Source organism: Triturus cristatus, chromosome 11 (genome assembly GCF_964204655.1).
Source record: "Triturus cristatus chromosome 11, aTriCri1.1, whole genome shotgun sequence".
Taxonomy (NCBI): domain Eukaryota; kingdom Metazoa; phylum Chordata; class Amphibia; order Caudata; family Salamandridae; genus Triturus; species Triturus cristatus.
The window spans coordinates 1053989458-1054015384 of record NC_140594.1 but is presented as its reverse complement, the minus strand read 5'-3'; the positions used below and the strand labels follow the sequence as shown (position 1 = coordinate 1054015384).

The 25927-nt window shown below is 46.6% G+C and overlaps 1 protein-coding gene across 3 annotated transcripts in view; it reads left to right on the top strand.

Annotated features, from left to right (window-relative positions):
- The window catches only part of ATP11B (ATPase phospholipid transporting 11B (putative)), a 446007-nt gene that overhangs the window by 108036 nt on the left and 312044 nt on the right, over window positions 1-25927 (top strand). For all 3 annotated transcript variants that reach the window (XM_085635367.1, XM_085635368.1, XM_085635366.1), the window contains exon 4: window positions 867-947. In XM_085635367.1, coding sequence (XP_085491493.1) covers window positions 867-947 — 81 coding nt within the window. The remainder of the gene's footprint in view (window positions 1-866; window positions 948-25927) is intronic.

Here is a 25927-nt window from a genome sequence, read left to right as displayed (position 1 = left end):
GCAGGACGGATCACAGCCGGCGGGCCAGCAGGGCACCCCAACGAGGCCACACACCGCACACCGCCCCGCAACCCAACCTCGCCTACGCAGCAAGGAGGGTGCAAAAGCGAAAGTGAAAGTGCGGGGTACGCGAGTCGCCCAGCCCTGCCCGCCGCTGTTGATCACTTTGTCTCCGGATCGCCCCGCAACTCCAATCCGGGGGGCCGGCGTGGAGAAGGCCGCAAATCTCAATCGGTGCTCCCGCCGGTGTCCGAGGTCCAATTTGGAAACGAAAAACGGGTGACACCTCAGCTCGGGCACACCAACACAGTCCCCTCATCTAGGACAGGATATTTTCAGGATTTATGTAGGAGGTCACGGAGGTCCTCGGGAGCCTCGCACCTACGCGGCCATCTTGGTTGCGCGCTAGGCTCCTCCCCATATTTTAAGAGATTAACCGCAAAAAGTGTAGTGTTCAAGGTCTAGGGACATTTCAGCAATTCGGATAGTTGATGTTTATAGGGCAGCTATGAAAAATACTCTTTACTGTTACTTTTTCCGCATCAATTCATTGGTTTAAAGTAGTTAAGTGGAATGCTATCACCCGTAACACAGTTGTATATTTTGTTCTTATGTTATCACCAGTATATTTGTGACTGAAAAACTTGTGTATGATTAAATGCAATTCAGACTGTTGCATTATTATTTTCCTTTGGGTAAGTTCAGCTGAAGGAATTTGTTTTACTTTTGCTTCTTCATGTCATACATATACCTTGTCTAGCAAGTAGTTTTGATGTCTGTTCTGACCTGTTGATGTAAGTTTTTTATATTTGCGTATTCCAGTATAACAAAATGAATCCCATTAAACTATTGTTTTCTTTCTTTAGCTAATGATTGATACCCCTACAAGTCCTGTAACTAGTGGACTTCCATTATTCTTTGTAATTACTGTGACAGCCATCAAGCAGGTACTGTATTTCAGTATTATTCGAAGTGATCAGTTACTTTTCTTTTTGTTTGGATGAATAATTCTCTGTTATTTATATGGCGAATGGCTGTATTTGGAATATCATAAAAGGATAGTGACAAAATAGGTAACTCTGTTGAGTTGTTATATTTGAGAAGAATATATACAATAAAATAACTTTTACATAGAAAAGTGACTGACATAATGCTGTTGGTTTCTGTCATACTTCTGTGCCTGCCGCTTTAGTCTAAAGATTCTGTTGGCCTCAGTTGGTTTGAGTTTGTACATAATCTTCAGTTCCAGTTACACAACAAATTTGCGTCCCTCGCATACCCTTCTCCTGCCCCAGTTTACCCTTACCCTATGTCTTGAGGTTTTGGTGAAATCAGTTAAACCTGTGTTTTCCAAGCTGTGAATGCACATGCTATTAAGTAGCCATGCATTTGAACCAGGTGCTCTCAGGAATGGACTACTGCAGCATACAAATGACTCCTGAAGTGACAGAGGATTGCATTGTGCGATGTGACACTTGTCGTGCCGTATAACTCAGGGATGTTAGTTACTTAGCTCAACATTCAGTGTTTGTTATTGCCATGACTTAGGAGCATTCTCCTCTTTGTACACAAAAGAGTTTCATAAAATTCTTAAGCCCTGTTTTGACATTTGTATGGCTGACCATTTCCTGATATGGTCATTCTAACCTGCTGTTGGCTTTCATATTGTTCTGTGAATATACATTCTGTCATGCACACCACTTGTTACTTTCATTAATTTTTGTAGGTAATTTGGTGTAAAACTCTATTGTAGCACTATAAAACAAGCTAATGCAATAGGTATCACATTTGTTAAAGTTAGAGCTGTTGGCGTTGAAAATGACTGATTTTTACTTTTGCTGTTTTATTTGCAGTCCTCCAGAAGTCAGAATTTGTATTTTATTAACACCCAAAAATGTAAGAAAAATGTGTTACTAATGAAAACAAATGAACAAGCTTCTTAGCAAAAAGAACTATTGATGGACAGAATGCAGAACAATGTCATACATTCACCCCAGTACAGAGATCTGGGCCTAAATCCATCGATTTCTTTTTTTTTTTTTTTTTTTTTTTTTTTTTGCTCGCCATTCCAGTTTGGACCCAGCCATATGCAAATCAGTCTTGACCCTGTGCCCAATGGGAACAGTCCAGCCCAGGTCCTCCCTGGATTGGAAACAAACATCCTAGGACCGGTTTCGGGGTTTCACCCCTCTTCAGCCAGGATGGCTTGATTCCAGTGGCATGGAGAGCACGGGACTCGCGTCTGAGAATACCCATCCCATCGGAGTGACAAATGCAAAAAGAACTATTGAAGGACAGAATGCAGAACAATGTCATACATTCACCCCAGTACAGAGATCTGGGCCTAAATCCATCGTTTTTTTGCTCACCATGCCATTCCAGTTTGGGCCCAGCCATATGCAAATCAGTCTTGACCCTGTGCCCAATGAGAACAGTCCAGCCCGAACTGCCAGGCCAGGTCCTCCCTGGACTGGAAACAAGCATCCTAGGACCGGTTTCGGGGTTTCACCCCTCTTCAGCCAGGATAGCTTGTATCCCATGAGGAACAGGGTCAAGACTGATTTGCATATGGCCATGTCTGAACTGGGGTGGCGTGGTGAGCAAAATAACGATGGATTAAACCCAGATCTGTGACTGGGGGTGAATGTTTTGCCAATGTGCAACATTCCGTCCATCATCTTGTGTGTTTTACAAGCTTCTTAGCTACATACTTATACTTGGGAGCATGACCTAAAATAAACGCATCTGGAAACTAACATAAGAGATAGGCTGGCCATTTTGAAGCATGTTTTTCTTTTCCTGTCACTCGTGCTATGTGTGAACAAGGACTGCTTTGTAAAATAAAATGCACCCGGAGTCACAGGGGTCATGGAGTCGTTTTCCCTGGGGAGCAGGACTGTCAAGAAGGTAGGGGGCACAGAGGTCTCAGATTTCATTTCTTAAATATACAAATATGCCCTCATGGAATTGCAGCCAACTTGTGAGGAAAAAACAGACCCTGCCAAATGAAGCCGATCTTTCATTATTATTTTATAAAGCTGAGAAACCCGCGCTCTAGAAGCTGTAATTGCTTTCTCCTAAACAAGGGGAGGAGCATCCACAGTGCCACGCAGGGGACAAAAGAGCCCTAGAAGCAGGAGAGAGGAGTAGATAGCTGCAGCCGAAGAGGTAGCGAAGAGCAGCTGTTCAGAATAAAAACAAGCTCTGAGGGGCGGGAGGTTTTGGATGGCAGGGGAGATTAAGAGAACTGGGAGCAGCAGCGTGGACGGAGCGAAACAAAAAGTAGTGCACTGAAAGAAAACATGTGGCCCATAGTGACAGGATCCATGTAGCAGAGGCAGTCTGCATGGTGTAACAAAACAGCCCAAAGGAGGACAAATATATGCAATTGGCCAATAAAAACAAAGGAATTTGTAAAGGCAGAGGTAAGAACCAATGGAAAGTGCTGGGCTTGTTTAAAAGCCCATATACTGAATACCACATGTCTCGAAGAGACAGTGCAAGTGCTGCTTAGGCGAGACCTAACGAAGAGACAGAGGTGCCTAGGCGAGACTTAAAAAAGTGATTTCAGGTTTCACTTTGATGTGTAGCATCCTTTCCTCTAGTGCCACAGTTACACCTATTCAGTGTGTCTGTGTTAGGTTCCGCCTTCCAGAATCCTCGGGACTGTGCTGATGCCAAAAAAGGGGTGCACCTCTCAACTGCCCCAAGTCCGGAATACAAATACACGCGGACTAGTGGGATAGTTAAGCGAGGGAACGAAAGGGTAGGAACAGCAGGGAGGGAGACCTATGGATGACACATGAAAAGAAACAAAGTAAATGCTCAGTCTTGGATGCAATGATATAAAGAAACAGGAGAACGCTCTAGGAGGACATCTTAAGGAATTTGTTATAACACTCTACCTGTAAAGGAATTTAAAGGAGAGTTCTACCAGAAGAGAGGAGAGGGTGATTGCTGACTTCCAACATGAAACGCTGCACAGAGGAGAAAACATTAATCAGTATATACATACATGTCCCCCACAGTTCTCTCTGTTATAAGCATAACCTGTTTTGACACCACCTACCCTGATCATGCGTGGAACAACCCCAAAAGAAATATAGGAACCTCCAAACGCCCTCTATCTCTCTCTCTCTCTCCTAGGAAAATGGTATACACGAACAGACCATACATGAATAAAGCCAAGTCTGATGTGCATGAAACCTTCTGCACTTAGAAGTCACAAGATGTCTCCCTGGAGGAGTTCAGTAATCGTGTGGCTGTAATATATGAGCATAGGTGAGCAAAACTGAGGAAAACAAGGTTTGGAAATCCTCCAAGGCAGAGAGTGAAAAACGAAGTTTACCGCATGATGCAGGAATTAATAGCAAACAGAAACCGATTCACACCCTGCATGAGAACACAGAAGCCTCTGGTCTCGCCAACAGGGAATGAATCATAGAGGAGTGAGACGATGTTGCATCACAAGCGTCACACTGCCTAGAAATGTCTGACAGACTGTAAAGAAGCAAGAAGCAAGTCCTGCTATGACCCAGCCAGTCCGGAAGGAACTAGCGCAATACTGCCCACAAGGTTTCTCTGCATGAAAACAGACGAAAATGCTGTTTTCTCCAACAGAAAAACAAATGCCCTGAAAACGCTGGAAATGCCGCTTTCCAGCGCGTGAGGACAAGGTACAAGGAAGCGAGTATAGAAACAAGGTGCGGGGAGTCACCCTTACCGCCTTGGTTAATCCGGTCTCAGACGAGTGCCACAGCCGCAGGAATTATGAGTCTCATCCAAAGTGTCTGACGTTCCTATAACCGGTTTCAAACAGCGTCGAAGTCACGTGGAGCGTGCTCCCGCTAAGGACGCTGGGAAGTGTAGTTTCTTAGGGGTACTTCCTGGTTCTCTTCGATATTGCGTAGTCCGTGTCTTACCGCACTACGGATCCTGACAGGCTGGACATTTCCCCCCCAAACTGGGCTATGATGAATAGGTTCTAGTATCACCTGCCAGCTGTTTTTTACTAATCTTCCATGACCATACGGATTTTTTAAGCTATGCATATCAACATGTTTTGAACCCACCCCAAATTTGTGGCCAGAACAATCCTTAAGTGTGCTACAGTCCAGTAAATAACTGGGGGAAAAAATCATAAATAGGAGACACTGAAGTTAAAGTCAAATGAATGAATTTGCTTAACCCCTTCTGTGCCACGCCCTTTCCCCCTCCTGTGCCGGGCGTTTCATTAGTGGGCGGGTTTCATGACGAGATAGTCTCTTCATGGGCACAGCGCGACCGTGCTCCATGACGAGACTATCTCGTCATGGGCACAGAAGAGGTTAAGAGTTCCTTGCAGTTTGTGCCGCTCATCAGCAGAGCATTTAATTTTTTTTTCAATTCAGTCATCTTGATACATCTAGATTATAGCAATGAATTATAAGCAGAACTTTACAGCAGGTGCAGAGGCTGCAGGTGAAGCCAACATAAATAATCCTGACAAGGGAATTTTAATAGATGCAGGTGTGACCAAGCTAAAAGGAACTCCATGTGTTATCAGGGAAATGTATAAAATAGGCACACTCTTCTGGCAACTAGAGGAATTTGTCAACTTTATCTAACTGGTACGTTTTTTATAAACTACCATGTTAGGTTCAGCGTTGGGACTCTGAACTGTGTCAAAAGTGAACAGAACGAGCTATGGAACACAGCAAGTCAATAAATTGCATATCTCCAGGGGTTAACTCCTAACTGTGAAGTCAGAGAATATGGTCTTTACTTTGTGTCTTTTTATCTTCATTTCTGTTGATTGTTTGCCATTAAAGCAGTACATTGCCATTAAAGCAGTACATTACCTTCAAGTATTCTAATAGCAAAACATGTTTTCCAATATAAATCCCCCTTCCCCAATCCCCTCCATCTGTCAGTGCACCCTTCCTTGTTCTTTCCCCTTCCCTTTTATTTCACCTTTGCAGGTTCACTACTTTGAGTTTGACATTGAATAATACACCCCCTTTCTACTCAGGTATCCGCTCATTTTCCCTCTTTTGCTTGTGATCTATGCAGAAAGCTTGACTGCTTTGTCTGACTTGTGCATTAGGTAAATGTTGTGTCTGTGTCAAGTATCGCACCTAGAGTTGTGTGCGAGCTTCTCGTATGTGAGGTCAGATCTTATAAAACTATTGGGCTATTGTTAATGCCTCTAAAAGCAATAAGGTTTTAGCTGCATCCTTTAGATGGAAAAATTTCAGTGTATGTGCTGTCTTCTTAAACATCTATACATAACAGTATCAGTCCCAGTTTCTCAAAGATGGGGTAACCTAAGAGTTTTTTTTCCAAGACTGAGGACCTCCTTCCCAAAGATTTTTATTTTCCTAGTCTTCCTCCATATGTGTATCCCTGTCCCCAATTCCATATTACTGCGCAATACTCTGTCCAACAATTCCTTGTGCATTTTGTGTACCCTGTCAGGTGTTTTGTGCCATAAGTAATGGACTTTGTATGATGTTTCCTCCATTGCTATGGCTCTGTGCTGCTTAGGTATTCCCCACCACAAGTGCTCTCTGAAACCTCCCTTTGGAGAAGCAGATTCCATTAATTCTAGTAATACCACCATCCCCCCTGCCTGGGGTTATTGAATATTTTGTATAGCCCTGGATTTAAGCCTCTTGTCACTAACTGCATTCCCACACATTTTTTGAAGAGAGAGTCTCTTGTGACACCTGCTTTATTTTGGGGATGGAGTTTCCAGCGTCTACTCTGTAGATAGGTCGTTCCATCTTTCTACATAGGTCTGAAATATTTTTTGTATTCCATGAAAGATTTAGTTTGTTTTTGATGGAACATGTTGGCAAACGCTAGTGCTTTGACGCCCCACTGAGCAGTCTGGATTCTCCAATATCGCAGTATTTATTGATGGGGAAGTGGCCAGGGCACTCTCCCTGGGAAGTTGATCTCTGGGCCTCCAGGAACATTTTAGTGGTATTTGGAAATGTAAACATTCTGGGACGTCCGGTTTTTGTGGAGCCAAGCTATGTCCAACAAGCACCTACCTGCTATCACCCTGTATATAAAATTAACTTCTTTTCTGATAGCTCCACCAATAATGCAGGGTATCTGGACAGTCTAGCCCCCCCCCCCCCTCCCCCCGGTCCAATCTGCAACCACAAAAAAAAAAAAACCTGGTCTCTGGGAGCCTTTCAGAATGTTGACCACTGAGTATTTTTCAGACAGGGCATCCCCTGCCTTGCACCCTGTCCTACCATTAACTTTCATTTTTGAGATTAGGTCATTTTATCCCGCCATTATTCTGCCTCCATCTTAGGGCCGAGTCACAATTTTTCTATGGTCCCTCTAAGGAAATTCCAGCTCACCCTAGTGCTTGTGCTAGCCTTCTGATATTATCCTCTCCCTTCCTGTTTCTGAAAAACCCCAACTGGTCTACGTTGACAGATGGGCATCCATCAGTCTAGTTATGGGTGAGCCCCCCGTGGCATATATCTTCATGTTTTTTTTCAACAGAGTAATGAGTGCATATGACCCACACTCTGCTGGGGCCCAGCCTGGCTTTGGAGTCTGTGAGATCTCAGATTTGCTCAAGGAAGAAGCGGGCTATGTGATTAAAGGGATCCATCATGAGTTGGGCTATTTGTGGGAAGAACAAGTTAGGGAAGTGGACTGGTATTTCACCTGGTCCAGTCGTTTTGTTGGGTTAATATCCTTAATCACCTTGTAAATCCCTGCCCTCTATGGCTGTTCTAGTTCCTCTCTTCCCATAAGTCCCCCCTGCCTTCCCCCACCTTCACTCCCTCTGGCATTTGTATTTATTGTATGGACATGAGATAGCAGGTTATTTCTTCTTTACCCTTGTGTATTTCTGCTCTTTTAGAAATTTGAATTCATTAATTCATTCATTTCCTGAGGTGTAAAGAGCTTGATAGTAATTCTTAAGCACTTCTTATATGTCCCGTTCCCTTGTTAGCTGCTTTTGTTTGGGGCCCCTAATCTTCTCTTTCAAGGCTTTGGCTTTTTGTGTTTGAAACTACTGTTCAAGGCATATGAGCTGCAGATTGTACACTTTTGCATAGATCACCATCTGGTGTTGGGCTCGGATATTAGCATGTTGTTTTGTCTTCGAAGAAGTGTTGTAGTCATGAGACCGGTGACTCCTCCTTCGGTGGACAATGTGCATGGGCATCGGCTCCATCATTAGATTGTTTTTTTCCGCCATCGGGTTCAGATGTGACTTGCTGCGCTTTGGGTCGGTCTTGTTATCGAACCCCCTTTCGACACGCAATCACAGTTAACCAACAGTATCGTCTTGATCGCGTGCCTTCGACGGACACCCTCGACAACTTCCCATTAAACTTCGACGCCTGCGAACTTCGCAGGCCGCTGGGCCTACCCACGCCGGTGAAGACGGACGTTGATGGAACGGACTTCCTTTAAGAAATGCCCACAGTGTGGTGCTAAGTTCCCACACTCGGACCGCCATCCTGTTTGTAATCTGTGCCTCTCTCCAGAACACCGAGAGGACGATTGCGAGGCTTGTCTGTCCATCAAGTCCAAGAAGACCATCAGGGATCGTCGAGCTCAACGCCATGAGATGTCCCGAGGCACAGGTTCCATTCCGAACATCTTCCATCCAGGTCCCGATCGCCTTCCGGAGCCATAACAGGAAGAATAGGTCCCGGACTCCGAAGCAGATGTCTCTGACGCCAAAGACGACATCACCCCGGCTCAAAGGGACTTGAGTACTGAGACCCCCGCCCCATCCAAGCCCATACCAACGGCTCCAGTGACACCTTCGCCTTCGGGCTCAGGTCCACACCGTATGAAAACTTCGAGCGCCCCACCACCGGGCCCAGCACCGAAGGACAAAGAAAAGCCTTCTGGCTCGAGCCAACCGTCCGGTCCCGAAAAACCATCTTCGTCACCGAAAGCTCAGTCGTCCGAGTTGCCGTGCCCTCCTCCGCCGGCACCGGAAAAACATTCAGCACCGAAACGTACAAAAGATCCCTTGGCACCGAAGCAGCCGGATAAAGCATCAACACCGAAGCACACACAGAAGATTTTGGCACCGAAGCACACGGATAAGACTACGGCACCGAAAACTTCGGAGCCGAAAACGTTAAAGGACAAAACTCCTATAATTAAGTCTTCTAAACTAACACCTCCGGAGCCGAAACTACCCGCACCAAAGGCCTCGGAACCTGGGAAAGCTTCTGTACCGGACACTGTCCCTAAACAGCCAAGAACAGTTTCCAAGGAGAAATCTTCGATGCCAAAGAAAACTATCGATCCCGAAGAGCTTTTCTTTCCCGATCCGAAACAAACTACCATCCTAATTCACCCAAAGACTGGTCATATAGTCACCAAGCTACCCACAAAGAGGAAACCAGAACATTTGCCACATGTTCCAGTTCCTCCAAAGAAAATACACATAGCTACTAATACTTCACCACCACCTTCACCTCCTCCACCAGTTTACCCTAATTTACTAATTTCTCTCCCACATTCTCCACAACCAGAGGATAGTGACGATGCAGATGGACAGGAGGATGAAGACCTAGTACCAGTTGACACTAAGGATCCTGATGACCCACCACAGGATCCAGACCCATGGCATGACTATAGTACTGATCCTGATCTAAATAATGATCCAGATTTCTACCCCTCAAAACCATCTCCGCCAGATGACAGTGTGGGTTTTGCCCAGCTAATCAATAGGGCCGCAACATACCATGCGGTCAAATTACATTCAGATCCTGTGGAAGAGGATTTTCTGCTGGAGACTTTTGAGCAGCCACAAAAATCTACTCATGTCTTGCCCACGTTAAAAGGTCTTATTAGACACACTCCTGAGATGTTCAAAGATCCAGTTAGAGCTAGGGTTCTTAACACCAGAATAGATAAGAAATACAAAGCAGCTCCCACTGGCCCTATATACATCAAGGGTCAACTTCCCTTTGATTCACTGGTTGTAGCCAATGCACGTAAAAGGGCAAACTCTCAAGGGTTAGGTGACACACCACCTCCTGACAATGAAACTAAATTATTAGACGCGTCAGGTAAACGTATGGCGTCTCATGCTGCAAACTCATGGAAAATAGCCAACACACAAGCCCTTCTGGCAAGTTATGATAGGGCCCACTATGATGAGCTGGAAAAGCTCATTCAACACCTACCTAAACAATATAAGGACAAAGCCAATGACCTTATACAGGAAGGCAAACTAATAACCAATACATCCATCAAATGCGCACTCGACGCAGCAGACACTGCGTCCCGCGCAATCAATACCAGCGTTTTGCTACGCAGACACGCCTGGCTCAGGATATCTGGTTTTAAACAGGAGGTACAAAATACCATCCTTAATCAACCTTTTGACATGGTGCACCTTTGTCCCTGCAGTGAACACATCTTTAGAAAAGCTTAACAAGCATTGGCATAGCCAATAGGTCTTGATTTTGGGACCTTATAAGTATTTATGCAGCACAATATCCTTGGTGCAACAACATCAACTGTTGCATGGCTAAACACTTATAAGGTACAAGGTTTAGCCATGCAACAGCTGATGAATCATCGTGATACGCTGCTGTTATTTACGCGTCTTCACGGAGCACTGTGTGTGTGAGACTCACTCTGTGTGACAACAACACTACTAAAGTCAGTGGCAGGCAGGCTGCCTGGCCAAAGTACTACTGTTCTGTAGTCAGTCTATCAGGCTGGCAGTCGCGACGTTGCAGCCGGTCCGGATAGGCCTGCGTCAAGTCAGTCAGTGAGCCCACAGGTGTCACAGGCGCTGGCGCGCGCACTAGCAGCCTGGCATAGCCAGATTCAGCGCTGGTAGAGAAGAGTGAGACAGTGGCATTTAAATGTGTGACAATGCATTTCAGTGCGGTGATGCGGAAAACCACACTGAAATGCGTTAGTCACGCCTGATGAGTAATACTTGGCAGGCCTGCCATCATTGGCCGTGACATAGTTCTTTTTAGGTTGAGCCTAGTGCAGCGTGCATACGCTGCTCTATGGGGAGGCTTCTTGTAAGCACTTCCAACTTCCTACAGACTTCTCCTTGTGTTTTTGTTCACACCCACACATTTTATTGGCATTGCGTGTGGCTTTAAAAAATTAAAGCACGCAAATGGCCAAAGGCGGGGGGTATGTCCCGCCTTTTCTGTAAACGTTCACTCCATGGCCTACGGGTCTCGGGAGCGAGCAGCGGCGCGCAGTATGCCAGCTGCATTCCAATATCAGGCTACTTATTAACCTAACCCAGCGCGGTCACTTTTGCGACCGCGCATGTCTGCGCTTGTTTTTACATGTAAAGGTTACAGGCTGTAGCTCAACTGGGGCTGGAATCTCCCAGCAGTTTTATATGAATAGGTTTAGAAAATGCAGGCAAAATATCAAAGCATTTTTCCCCAAACCTAATCTTTTAAAAATGTATAGAATCTCTGGTCCTAATACTGAGCCACACATCTGTTCCACTTCTTTAGATCGATAGGGCGGAGTGCGAAGTGCTCTGCATGACTTGATATCACAAAAGTGTGTTTAGGCGCTCTTCTAACACTATTACTGTGCCTGGTGCAATACTCGGTTCATACGTTCCAGTGCTCCAGCCTTGCACCAAGTGCAGACACCAAAGCCCCCGCAGTGTCCACCTGAGCCCCCTTGCCAGCTTCTGGGGAGCGGAGGAGAGAAAGAGACCCCCAGGAGAGGGAGAGACAGCCGAGGTATTATCTGTGTTAGTCCAAGGTACATGCATCAGTCTGGAATGCTCAACCATCTGTTTCTATGGCAGCCCCAGGGGACGGTCCACACGCTGTGGCACCGTGCCACTCTTGGCATCGAGCCCCCCTCTTCGCCCCATGATGGCATAGAAAGAATTGTTGTGACAAAGTGACTAGGTGCAGAGCAACGAGGCTCAAGAGAAAACGAGGCCTCCACACAGGTAAAAGAAAGAAAATAAACTGACAATGTATGGCTGTTACCCAATGTAAGGGCCGTGGAAGGATGAGTGGGAGGCTGGGTTGGCCATCCACGAATTCAAATGTGTGACCTACAGCTCACGGCAGATGTTAGCGATGTGCGATTTACTCACCTAGCCATCCGGCCGTTTCCAGAGCGCCTTTACATTGCGTATGTCCGAGCTCATTCAGTGGCACCGTTAACCTAGGATGGATGGAAGGCTGAACCAGTCCCACCCAGCCAGGACTCTGAAACCACCATGTAAAGCTCAGATTTCTACATTGAGCAGTTTAAGACCATTCAATTGCTCGACGACAGCCAGTGAAAGAGTACACGTTTAACAAATACACATTACGAGTTTTGCAGTGTCCTCCCTTTCAAAAGCCTCTTCTCAAGAGTCTTAAAACCACGGCCTGTAACAATGGCTGTTTTATCCGCTGTGGGAGCGAGATGCGCAGTAACATGGTGCCAAGGGCTTCGGGGCGCACATCCAACACACAGGGATACTCACAACATTAGTTTCCAGAACGCAGCGCTTTAAGTGGGCCGGGTCTCACCAGAGCTGAGCACCTACATATTTTAGGTCGAGCCGCTGCATCGCTAAACACTTAGAAGGTCCCAAAGGCGAGACCTATTGGCTATGCCAATGCTTTTTTTAAATATTCAGCCGTGCTACACAGCAACTGTGCTGCAGCACAACTTGGCTAAAAGCATCGAAAAAGTGAAACCTCACGTTGGTGAGACCTATTGGCTTTGCCACTGCTTGTTGTACTTTGCCTGTTAACTCTTCACAGGGTTTAAAGTGTGGCTTTAGCCGTAAGCCAGACGTGTCACCAAGGGATGTGAAAGGAAAGTGTTGCGCAACGTTTCAATTACCCCTCAGCTAGCGCTCTCACCCACAGAGGCACCCAAAGCCTTTTCATTAACTGGCAGCTGTACCGTGGAAGGCTGTGGGGTGCATTCACGCCTTTCATCACAGTAAAAGGTTGAGTCCCCGCATTAGGTGCACCTCGCCTGCACATTCATCACATGGACGGACCAATAGGAAAGGCGAGGGCGATTCAAATGTCAAACCCAGTGACCTTTGGTTTGTCGCAAGAAATGCATCCATGGACGATTTTCTGAAAAATCCATAAGGCTGTGTGCCATTATTCTCATAAAGCTTTCATACATCTGCTGGTGGGCTTGGAGCTGACTAGATCAGACCAAGCCACAAAAAAGATGTGTCGTTTCTGAAGGTGAAAACATCTACACAATTGTTTTTGTAGTATTCGCCTGTAGACAGGGCTTTAAGTGGGCCGGTCTCACCGGGTCTGAGCACCAGAAGTTTTTTAAAGGGGGCCTCGATAAGGGTCTCTATCGGGCTCTGTTTTGTGCCCTGGTACAGGCGGTCTGTTTTTTTTTTTTCCGGACTGCAGTGACAGCAGGCACATGGATGTACGCATGCTCACACTGCTCACTTCTCACTAGTGAAGAAGTTACGGCATGACGTCATGCCAGGTGAGCGTTGTAGGGGAAGGGAAATCCTTTAAAGAGAGTCACTTTCTCTCTGGATTTCCCTCCTGTTTTTGAAACTCAGGAACAGCAACATTGTCGTGGTGTCACTAGGGCTTTAAGTGGAAGCTTTTTCAATATTATATACAAGCCATAGTTGCTGCTTATTCATCTTTTGCAACAAACAACTATTGACAAAGCCAATAGTCCTGAACTTGTTGTAGGTATGATGTTATTTGTTGTATCATATATCTGAATGCAATGACAGAAACAGCAAAATACAAGTCGGGCGGCAAGCAATTCTAAGCACAGATTTGTAGTTTGTGTTTTTAAGCCACACCCTTAATTACATTGGCCACACCCCTTTGAGAGACCCCCCCAGTTTTTGCATCCCACTTATAGCCTTGCCTGTAGGTGTATCTCTAAAGGTCTAAAATGGTGCCCCATTCTGCACTGCTCTGGATGACGAGGAGTGCCCCTATTTAACCAAATATGGACTTCTTTCCCCCGCTGTTTATCATACTCGAAAAAATTGTCTGGAGCCTGCAGATTTAAATGAATAAGAAAAACAACAACCAGACAAAATCTGTTTTTCCACATTTAATATTTATTCATCCCAAAAGGGTCAGCTACAATAAAAAACTGAATTGATATGCTGAGACGGTCCCATGAAAATCTGTGAAAGAAAGGAATCGTAAAAGTCTGTCAGCCCGGCACTCCTGGAATTTCCCTAGTAAAATGCCGACAAAGCACACTGAAGCCGCTTGTAAAGACTTTGCTGGTGCCAGCAAACCGCGTTCACTGGTTTCAGTATGTAATAAAACATTTTCCAGTAATTGGACATTCGTACAGACGACACGACTCGTTTGTTAGAACAAAGAAATGCTATGGCTTTACGCCTTGAGGTGCTCAAAGGAGCGTTTAACTTAAAAGCAATATTATTCTGCTCTGCCTTCAAGAGAAAACAAGCTTTGGGCGCGCGGCCGTGAAAATGACACGGCCGCGCGGCCCGCGAAAATGATCAAGGACGCGATCAAGCACGGCGAAACTCATGGCGGCTGCGCGTGTGCACGCTCCTGTGCACGCAAGCTTTAGGCCACAGGCAGCACTTTAAAAACCTGCATACAAAATGTCTCGGCCAGACCAGCGCATGCGCTGGATCAGGCGAGACCTAAAAAGGACACGGAGACTGCGAAGTCTATGGGAGCCCTACAGTCCCCATCTACTAGAGGCTCTTTTCGTCGCTCTTTCTATAGGGCAGGCTCCAAGACAAATACGCCAGAACACCCATCCTCATCCTATAAAAGTCCCAACCAGGGCTCCTTTTCCAGGGGATACAATAGAGGAGGCTACAGGGGGAACAACAACAAGGGTGGAGGCGGAGGTAACCATACCCGCAACTTCCCTAATACCAAACAGTGACTTTCCTGCCTTCCCCCCCCCCCCCCCCCCCCCCCCCGATCATCCCACTCTTGTCGGGGGATGCCTCTCACAGTTCCTGCCTGTCTGGAATTCCATCACAACAGACAAGTGGGTAAGGCAAATTATCCAATATGGTTATTGCCTGGAACTCACTTCTATTCCTCCCAACATTCCTCCCAAACAGCGCCCAATCTCATCAGAACATCTGACGCTCCTCAAACAGGAGGTTTTAGCAATGTTACAGACATGCTATAGAGCCTGTTCCCGTACCTCATCAAGGCACAGGGGTCTATTCCCTCTATTTTCTAATCCCAAAAAAGGACGGCTCTCTCAGGCCAATACTGGACCTCAGACTGCTCAACTTTTACATTCAATCAGATCACTTCCACATGATCACTTTACAACAAGTGCTTCCGCTGCTACTGCAAGGCGACTTTCTCTCTACTCTAGATATAAAGGATGCCTACTTCCACATTCCCTTTCATCCCACTCACAGGAAATATCTCAGATTTGTGGTAGATGGTCAACACTACCAGTTCAAGGTCCTCCCATTCGGAGACACCGCGGCACACAGGGTTTTCACCAAGTGCCTTCCAGTGGTTGCAGCCCATCTGTGCAGACAACAAATTCATGTCTTCCCTTATCTGGACGATTGGCTCATAAATGCAAAGTCCCACAACACCTACAGTTGCTCCACAGTCTGGGATTTACAATAAGTCTGGGCAAATCCCATCTCCGGCACTTTACAATACAACAATATCTGGGAGATGCAGTGAATACTTCCACAGCCCTAGCATATCCCAACCCAGCCAGGATAAGTGCTATACAAACACTAGCTCAGAGATTTCAGCCTTAACACTCACTACCAGCAAGAGTGTTCATGCAACTAATAGGGATGATTGCCTCTTGCATTTTCCTTGTTCCTCATGCAAGACTGCAAATGCGTCCATTGCAAGAGTGTCTAGCACGTCAGTGGAACTAGGCTCAAGTTCAGCTAACAGATCTGGTGTTGGTGGATGACCGCACCCATTGCTCTCTGCAGTGGTGGACCACACAAAACCTTGCGCAGAGCATCTGGAGATGGGCCATTCCGCAGAAGATATACCTCCTGGTAGAACACCTACCAGGTGTACACAATCAGATTGCGGATCTACTCAGCCGTCCGGCACAACAGATCCACGAATAGGAACTTCATCCTCAAGTTATTCTTCCATTCTTTCACATGTGGGGACACCCAGAAATAGATCGGTTTGTTACACACCAAAACACAAAATGCCCAAGCTTCGCATCCAGGTATCCACACCCATTGTCCAAAGGCAATGCGCTATGGATGAACTGGTCAGGCAAATTTGCTTACGCTGTTCCGCCTCTCCCACTCATTCCATTACTGGTGAGGAAACTCCAACCGCATTCCCTCACAATGATCCTAGTTGCTCCAACGTGGGCAAGACAACCATGGTTCACAACTCTGTTGGAACTATCAGTAGTACGACATCAAAAACTTCACCTCTCACCCAAGCTTCTCACTCGGAACCATGGAGAGATAAGGTATCCAGATCCCATTCAGCTCATCCTTGCGATCTGGCTCCTGAAATCTTAGAGTTTGGCTACCTTAATCTCCCGCCAGACTGTATGAACATTATCAAAGAAGCTAGACGCCCTACCACAAGGGCATGCTGTGCAGCAAAATGGAAGAGATTCGTAATTTATTGTTCACACAACAATATCAACCCACTAGATGCTTCCATTCAGAACATCATCTGTTACCTCTTGCTCTGCAACAATGTAACCTAGCGTGTACATCTATAAGGTTACATCTTGCTGCCATAGCGGCCTACCTACAAAACAGACAACATTTGTCTTTGTTTAGGGTTCCCGCTATCAAAGCTTTTATGTAAGGACTTAAAAGAATAATTCCACCAAGAGCTCCACCCTCTCCGGTGTGGAATCTTTTGAACCTCTCCACAAATGTGAACTACAGTTCCTCACTTGGAAAGTAGCCTTTTTGGTCGCTATCACATCTCCCAGAAGAGTGAGTGAACTCCAGGCATTAACCATACAAGAACCATTTTTACAAATCCATCATAACAAAGTGCTTCTTAGAACAACCCCAAATTCTTTACCCAAAGTAGTATCTGCCTTCCATCTGAACCAGTCTGTTGAACTACCAGTTTTTTTCCCTCAACCAGACTCCGTGGCCGAAAGGGCTCTACACACCTTAGATGTTAAAAGAGCTTTACTCTACTACATTTAAAGAACAAAATCCTTTAGGAAAACCAAACACCTTTTCGTGGCTTTTTCCCCACCTCATAAGGGTAATCCTATATCCAAAACAGGAATTGCAAGGTGGATTGTAAAATGTATACAAATATGCTACCTTAAAGCCAAATGAACATTAACCATTCCCCCTAGAGCTCATTCTACAACCAAACTAGGGGCTTTTATGGCACTCTCAGGGAACATTCTCCTAGATGAGATATGTAAAGCAGCAACTTGGGCTACACCACACACCTTCACGAAACACTATTGTGTAGATGTGCAGGCAAAACAACAAGCTAGTGTGGGCCAGGCTATAGTAAAGACACTATTCGCAACAGATACAGGTAGCCACCGCTGAGGAGGTAACTGCTGTATAGTCTATACAAAAGTGTACAATCTGCAGCTCCTATGCCTCGAACGCAAATTGCTACTTACTAGTATGCATCTGGCATCTAGAGCTGCAGAGTTGTACAAGCCCACCCGCCTCCCTGGATACCTCTATCTGTTTCAGTATTATCTTATTTAGATACATCACACATGGACATCTTTCTACTTCTTACTACTCCATCCAGCCCTAGGGGGCAAAAACAATCTAACGATGGAGCCGATGCCCATGCGCATTGTCCACCGAAGGAGGAGTAACCGGTCTCGTGACTACAACACTTTTTAGAAGACAAAAACAACAGCAAACATCCGAGCCCAACACCAGAAGGCGATCTATGCAAAAGTGTACAGCTCTACATGCTAAGAACAGATGCATACTGGTAAGATGCATTTTCCTTACTAGCACTGGGCCAGTTTTATTACTATGCTCATAAAATCTTTGGCCTGCGTTTAGGAGAGTATGTGCTTCTGTATTGATTTACAAAATGTTTCACTGTCCTCTCACCTCTGCCAGTCTGTGTCTGCTCTGAAAGGAAAAGTGAGTCTTGTCCTGTGCCTCAAGCCCTTGCAAGTACTCTGCCAACTTTTCTTTTGGAGGTTCACTATTTGCATATTTCCAGCTGCATTTCCACTTTTTCTGGCTTTAAAGGCTTCCCAGTTGGTTTCCAGGGAGGTATGCACTCTGTCCTTTTTTGTTCAGAGAAGCCTTGAATCCAGCTGTTGGCTGGATCCCCTAAATCTTTCTGTCTGCATTCACTAATTTGTTCTATATTTCCTGTTCTTTTCATCCACACATGTTAATAGTAAATGTGCATGATATGAGATGCATATTTCTGCTATGCGAGTGGAGCGCACTCCATGGTGGAGTAATGTTTGATAAAGAGGTGGTCAATGGAGAAGTATGATATGTGTATGTGAGTAAAACGAGAATCCTTTTCTCACTGCATAGTGTGCTCGCCAGGCATCAATCCGCCCACACTCAGAAAACCTCCTTTTTAGTTCCTCTGAAATCGCCCCTGTGCCTCCCCGGCCCCCTTGAGATCAAGGTCAGCTTGCCATGCAATGTTCAGCTCTCCTCCCAGCACTAACTTGCCTCTCACATCAGTAGCTCTAAGGGCTCCCTCAGCTAAGAGCCTTGCGCAGGTTTGTGGCTATAAATCTGAATGAGAGTAAGTTCCTGTCTCCCAGCCTGAAGGCAAACCCTTCCATATCGACTCTTTTGGTGGCTAAGCATGTTTCACATCTCCTCACTAAGGATTTTTTCACCAATGCTGCCACTCAGATCATCTTTGTTAGAGCTGGGGTCCAAATTTGCTCTCTGATATGACAATGCCTCATTATTAATTGGTGAGGTTATTTGAGTTGGGTTTCTTGCAAAGACATTACGTTGTTATCCTGTTGTGTTAAATTTTGCCAAACTGTTGGTCTTTTGTTCACACCATTAAGGTCCTTCACATTAAGTGAAATTAGCATGAACATGGTTAAGGGCATGTACTGCCTGTGTCCTCCTCCCTTTATCCTCGGTTATCTACAGCCTTCCTAGAATGTAAACCTAGTTCTATCCCTTCATCTCCTGTTCACTTCCAACCACCACCTCCATAATTGTGGCCCACAGCTCAGGTTCCTCAAATTGATCTTGGTTTCGGTCTCTTTACCTTATCTTATAGTAGCCGCCTTCCCTCCTGCCCTCCCCCTCCTGCATATAGTCCATAGTTAGATTATCTTTGTGAGATCTATATCTTAAATGTGCTGTTTTTCCACACATTGGTCGTACAAGTCTCTTTGGCCTCTTTCTCTAAATATTTTCCATCTCTCTCCTGACACCCTCGATGCTCTCTGCTACTTTTTCCGGGGTTCACTTCTGCAAGGGATTTGGCCGTTCGTGCTTTTTAGACTTTTGTGCCATTTTGTATGTCGCTACAGGGAGTCTTTGTAACCCCCTTCCTGGTTATGGCTGTGAATGCAGGGATGTTAGCTGGCAAAGGCCATTTAAGCCTTCATGAATGGGGGAAAATAGTTTAAAAGCAGCATGTGTCCTTGTCAGGTGCTACTTTTTTTTTTCTTTTTAAATTTCTTATTTGGTAACATATTACTATACCATTGTTTGTTCACCCTGAAGCTGCTTGGCAAGATTACCAAAGATTACCAAAGGGGAAGCTGTCCCCCGGGAACCGCTTCCTCTTTGGGAATCAGATACCATCAATCAATAAAGCTGAATTTGTATAGCGTGCTAATCACCAGAAAGGCTATCCAGGCACTCAGAGTGGTGCTGACAGGGCTCAGTTGAACAGCCAGGTCTGAGTCCTTTTCTGAATTCCAACAGAGACGATGAGGTCCGTGGGTGAAGTGCGTTGGTGAAGTGGGAGGTCGTTCCAGGACTTCACGGCGAGGTAGAAGAATGAGCGTCCTCCACTGTTGCTGCGACGGATGCATGGGGTGTGGGCAAAGCAAAGGGAGGCATAGTGCAGGTGTTTTGGAGGGATGGGGAAGTTCAGTTGGTGACTGATTTATGCTGGTCTATGGTTGAGAAGGGCTTTGAAGGTGTGGATCAACATCTTGAACTGGCATCTCTTCTGAATGGGTAGCCAGTGGAGCTTCTTTAGATGGGGTTGATGCGAGTCCATTTAAGGAGGTATGGGATAAGTCTTGCCGCTGAGTTCTGTATAGTTTGCCGTGTATTGAGGAGTGCCTTTTACTGTTTCTGCATCTGATCAATGTTTTGTGACCACAGTTTTGGTAGCGAAGAATTAATATGGTTCATTACAGCTCTCAAAAAGGAAGGGGCACTCTTTTCACGCCTCCACTTACTTGCGATTACTAATGGGTTGAAAACCCCCTTTACCAGTCAGACTTTCAGACTTCCAGAAGGTGTGTTGTAACTCGTAAAAAGCCTTTTTGCACTTGTGAACCCTGTGATTTTGCTAATCGCAGGGTTTGCGAATGCAAAACGGCCTTGTGGAGTCATCCTTGTGGCCCTGGACTGGGCTCGAAGAGTATCGTATCCCGAGCTACTCAGTATGAGCATCGATCCCCGATCCGACTGCCTCTTTGGGAGGATCTTCTGTCGCAGCAGCAGGGGACGCTCCTCCACCCGAACCTGTCCAGCCTCCACCTCTTTGCGTGGAGATTGAGCGGCGACTTGCCGCCTGAAGTTTGTGATGTCATTCTGGCAGCCAGGCGTCCCTCCACTAAAGTGGTATACGCCTGCAGGTGGAACAAATTTGTGGCATGGTGAACAGCATAGGCTGTCGATCCTCTTTCTGCCCCCCTTTCTGAGGTCCTTTTGTTCCTTCTTTCTTTGGCCCGGCAGGGCTCTGCTCTGGGCACTATCGAAGGTTATCTTTGCCATTTCGCCCTTTCTCAGGCTCCCTAATCAGCCCTCTCTTTTCAAGTACCTCGTATTCTGTTTGTGATGCCACAGATAGACTTGAATCTGGTTCTTACTTATCTTGTGTGTGCTCCTTTCGAGCCCATTCACAACTGTCCTCTTCGTCTCTTGACCTTGAAGACTGCCTTCCTGGCTGCCATCAACTCCGCTAGGTGAGTTTGTGAGCTCCAGGCTCTTTCCTGTAAACCTCCTTTTCTGTCGGTCCATCCGGACAAGGTTGTGCTCAGGCCCCGTCCTTCCTTTTTGCCAAAAGTTGTTACGGCCTTTCACATTGGGCAGACCATTACCTTGCACATCTACTTTCCTCCTCCGCACCCTTCCAGAGAGGAAGAGAGGCTCCACCGCCTGGACCCAAAACGTGCGCACTCATTTTATCTCAACCACACACAACAGTTCCGGGTGGATGACCAGCTCTTTGGCTATGTTGCCACCAAGAAAGGTCGGGCGGTACACTGGAGGACTATCTCCCGCTGGGTCGTCTTGTGTATCAAAGCCTGTTACTCTTTGGCTAAAAAAGAGCCTCCGGTGGGGCTGCGTGCTCATTCCACTAGAGCAACTGCAGCCACTACTTCATTGGGGCGTGGTGTCCCCCTGCAAGACATTTGTCAGGCAGTCACGTGGGCCTCGCTGCACACGTTTTCTAAGCATTACTGCCTGGACAACCAAGTCCGGAGTGACGGCTTCTTTGTCCGTTCTGTTCTCCGGGATGTCCTGGTGTGATCTTGGTTCGTAGACCCACCACCGGGGTTGGTTATTGCTGGGGTATCTATTCTAAGGTAAGGGATCTATCACTATTTGTTTCTTTCAGATGAACAAGTTACTTACCTTCGGTAACAATATATCTGTAAGAAAAATTAGTAGTGATAGATTCCTTACCGCCCCACCCATCCTCCCCGTTGTGCGAACTGATTTCTAGGGTTAAGGTCATCCCTTTCAGGGCCCTAGTTTCAATGCACCAGTGGTCAGTATCTTGCATGGCTCTGCGTTCCTGGCGCGGAAAGTAGTGTACAGAACTGACGTCAGCGCGCGTGGGTGGCGTCTAAGTAGCGCCCGCAACGTCATCTCGGCGACCACGATGCCAACGACGGACGCGGAGCCGCACGATGCCACCTACCGACGCGCAGGGGTACTGCTGACGAAAACTTTCCGGATCCAGTCTGCCGCCTGGGGGTAATTCTAAGGTAAGGAATCTATCACTACTAATGTTTCTTACAGATATATCGTTACCGAAGGTAAGTAACTTGTTTTTCTTGTGTTATAGTGGCTTCTCACTTCAAAACCAACCCTTTTGCGATTTGGGGAACAGTTTTAATTAGGCTTCTATCCACTACCAGTTTCTCAAAAATGTCAAAGAACCAGCCGGCAGACCTGTGGCCTCTCACTTTTTTTTTTTTTTAATTTCTTTATTAGCAGATGACCAGTACCGACATACATCATCAGTTGCCTACAACCCGGAGGCCGGCTATCACATCACAACATGGCTCCATAGCTCGACCGCGTGCCCCACCTCCCGGAGGCCGTGCTTCACTGTGTAACACCCTAGGCCATCCCAAAGTTCCTCACAGGAGTGTAGCAGTATGTCACCCATGTTATATCGTATCCCACATGGGGTCAGCAGTTTTCCGTTTATCCCCCCCCCCCCATCAACCCAAACCAACCGCCCCAACACCCTCCCCGCCCCCACCCCCCCCACCATTGAGGCGTTCGAACAAGTCTCTACTATACTGTCCAATCACAAAGTCATCCGGGCTGCGTAGTGTCCCAATAGCCAACTTCCTGCCTCGCCTCTGTCCTGCAACACCCATGCCCCTGAATCTCCGAGCCTTCTACCCTCCACCTCCCCCGGCATCAGACAAGCCCATCCATGCCCCGGCGCTACTCCCCCTAGGCAGCCCACCCGATGCCAAGGGTGCCCCCCTGAGAGTTCTCACTGCACCTCCCCGCCAGAGTCTCGCTCCGCTCCTGTTTCAGTGCCCTTCTCCGGGGATCCCCCTCTCCCCTTTAAGTGTTCCGAATAGAGCCCCCAGAAGTTCTTTGGGCGACTGCGCGGTGGGAGCAGCTCGCTAAATATCTCGGTTTGCGTACAGCAATACAGCACATCTTGGGTCCACTGCACAACCGTGGGCCCTGGGCCTCTCATCCAGCGCAGCGCCACCCCTCTCTTCGCTATCAGCAGCCCCATGTCCACCGTTTTACGTATGGCTCTGGGTAACTTCCTGGAGTATCCCAACAGGGCCAACGCTGGATCCAGTTCCAACTCCAACCCCAGCAAGCCTCCTAGTTTATGGAAAATCGCCCGCCAGAACTCCAGGACCACCGGGCAGTGCCACGCCAAATGAATGAAGTCTGCCGTGGCATGACCGCACCTCTCGCAGCTAGCGTCCTCCCGCAGCCCATATCTGCATAATCTTTCAGGCGTATAATACACTATTTATATATTTGAAATGTAGTAGTCTGTGTCTGCCATGTAGCGAAACCCTGCGCGTGCCCGCACAGCAGTATAGCCACATGGCATCATCTATCTCTATACCTAGGTCGTGTTGCCATGCCAGCCTTGCCTTAGGATACTGCTGTATACGTTGCTCCATCGCATTTGTGCGTGATAATGTACGTCAGTTCCGGCACCTCCGGGGGTTCCGCCATGTCATCCCCCAGTAGTTGCCGCCACGCCCCTCTCACCCTATGGAATTGAAAACGCTGCAGCGGCGTCGGGGCTACCGCCCCTGCCGCCACAGCCTCCCACCCCACCACGGTGCCATCTACAAACAAATCGCCCATCGTACGCAAACCCATCTCCTGAAGGGCCCGAACTACACCCCCGTCTCTGCAGTTAGGCAGCCATCTCGCCCACTCCACCGGCATTGCCGGTGAATATAACAGAGCTCCAGCCTTGTATCGCAGAATGCAGTCCCATGCGTGCCTAGTAGAGTTAAGGGAGTCCAGATAACCGGTACGGCGGTCTGGTGGATCAAATAGAATCGATGGAAGCGGGAGAGGGTCGGCAAATAGCCGTTCCAGCCGGAGGTAAGGTGTCGACTCCTCACCATGAATCCAGCTTTGTGCCAGCGCACACTGCGCTATCCGGTAATAGAGCTCCATGTCCGGTGCCCCAAGTCCCCCCATGTGGTAGGGCAATGTGAGCACCCTCCAACTGACTCGGGCCTGCTTACCCGCCCATGCCAGCTTCAATAACAGCTTATGGAGCCTATCGAAAAAAAAACGTGGAAACACCATAGGGATATTAGTGAACAGGAACAGAAAACGAGGGAGAACTACCATCTTCATAATCGATATCCTACCCAGTAACGAGAGAGGGAGGCCGATCCATATTCCCACATCATCCTCCAGCTTATCTATAGCTCTGCCATAATTTTCCCTCATCAGAATTTCAGGGTCTGTATGTAGCCTTATCCCCAGATACCGAACGGCGTCGTCCGACCACTGTAACGGGTACTCCATCTCGAAGGGGGTTGTGCAGGAGGTGAGCGGAAAAGCTATGGACTTACTCCAGTTCACTCGCAGACCAGAAAGGGCCCCAAAATGCACCACTTCTCTCAACACCGGAGCTAGATTGTTCTCCGGGTCCCGGATATACAAAAGTGTATCATCCGCGTACGTGGATACCGTTATCTTATAGGTGGGGAAGCTCACCCCCCGAAGACTGTGGTATTCCCGCAATGCACATGCCAAAGGCTCCGCCACCAGGGCATACAGTATCGGCGACAGTGGGCAACCCTGACATGTACCCCTGGAAACGCATATAGCCTCCGTAACCCAATCCCCCAGCCGGATCCTTGCACTAGGGGCCGTATACAGCACCCCTATCATGCGTAGGAACACCGGACCCAGACCAATTTTTGTTAAAACCTGATGCATAAGAGGCCACTCTACTGAGTCAAACGCTTTCTCCATGTCAAGGAACTGTGGCCTCTCACTTTCCCTCCTCATTAACTGCTTCTTAAAGACTTCTCAGACCATTGACCAAACTAGGTCACCGCCCTAAGACTGTTCCATCTTCCTATATCCTTTTCCAAATAGTATAAGAAACTTTAATGTGGCCTAGCTCTTCCTTATTCTAGTTCCCTGACTGAATGACTTCTTTACCATGCAAAGGGTTCATTCACTCACAATTTAACAAACTTGACTAATTGTTTTCCACTTTGATGCTGCTACAATTGGGCACTTTTGTCATGCGGGCTGATCTTGGTAGATATTTTTGCATGAGAGACATAATGTAATGTGGAAATATTGACAACCAGTTTGTTTATTGCAGATAATGTACTAATCTATCATTAAAGGTTTTGCTAGATTTCAATTAAGTAGAGATTTATTTGTAATCAACTAACTCTGATAGGAAATATTGGGATTCCTGACTTGTTGAATTCATGAAACAATTAGCATGTTTTTAGTGTTACTGCCTATTGAAAATTAAATTTGATCATCCTATACCAATGTTTCCGTTTAAGACAAGGAGCACCTCCTGGTCAGGTGTGTCATTTAGGTACCACCTCTCCTCCACAGGTCTTTGCCACAGTCAGCAGCACTTACCAAGTGCTTAATTCATATGCCTTTGTCCAGTAAATAGTAAACTATAGGGTTCTAAACACCTGATAAACCTCTTGGAAAATTTCACCCTGGATTTTGATGGTATCACCCTAAAATATATATACAGCTCTAAGAAATTTGAAGCAGGAAGGATTAATGAAAGGTGCGTATTCATTGGTTGCTCTCTGAACATGTAACTAGTTCTCTGTATGTACTCTGATTTTTTTGATTTTTTTTTTACTGATTTTTTTTTTCCAAACCCTACTTTTAGAAAATGTGTAGAAAGTTATTTTGCTGATAACTTCACACTTAAATGGCTGTAAAATGTGGCCTTTTTCCGTTTCTGATTTAACCTATTTTTCACTGTTTGCCACAGCTGCTTAGTATCTAAGATTCTCTGTCACTGCAAATGTCTGGTGCTACTAAAGTCTGTGTCTCAAAATGTAGTAATTATTCATAGATCAAGTCAAAGCAATA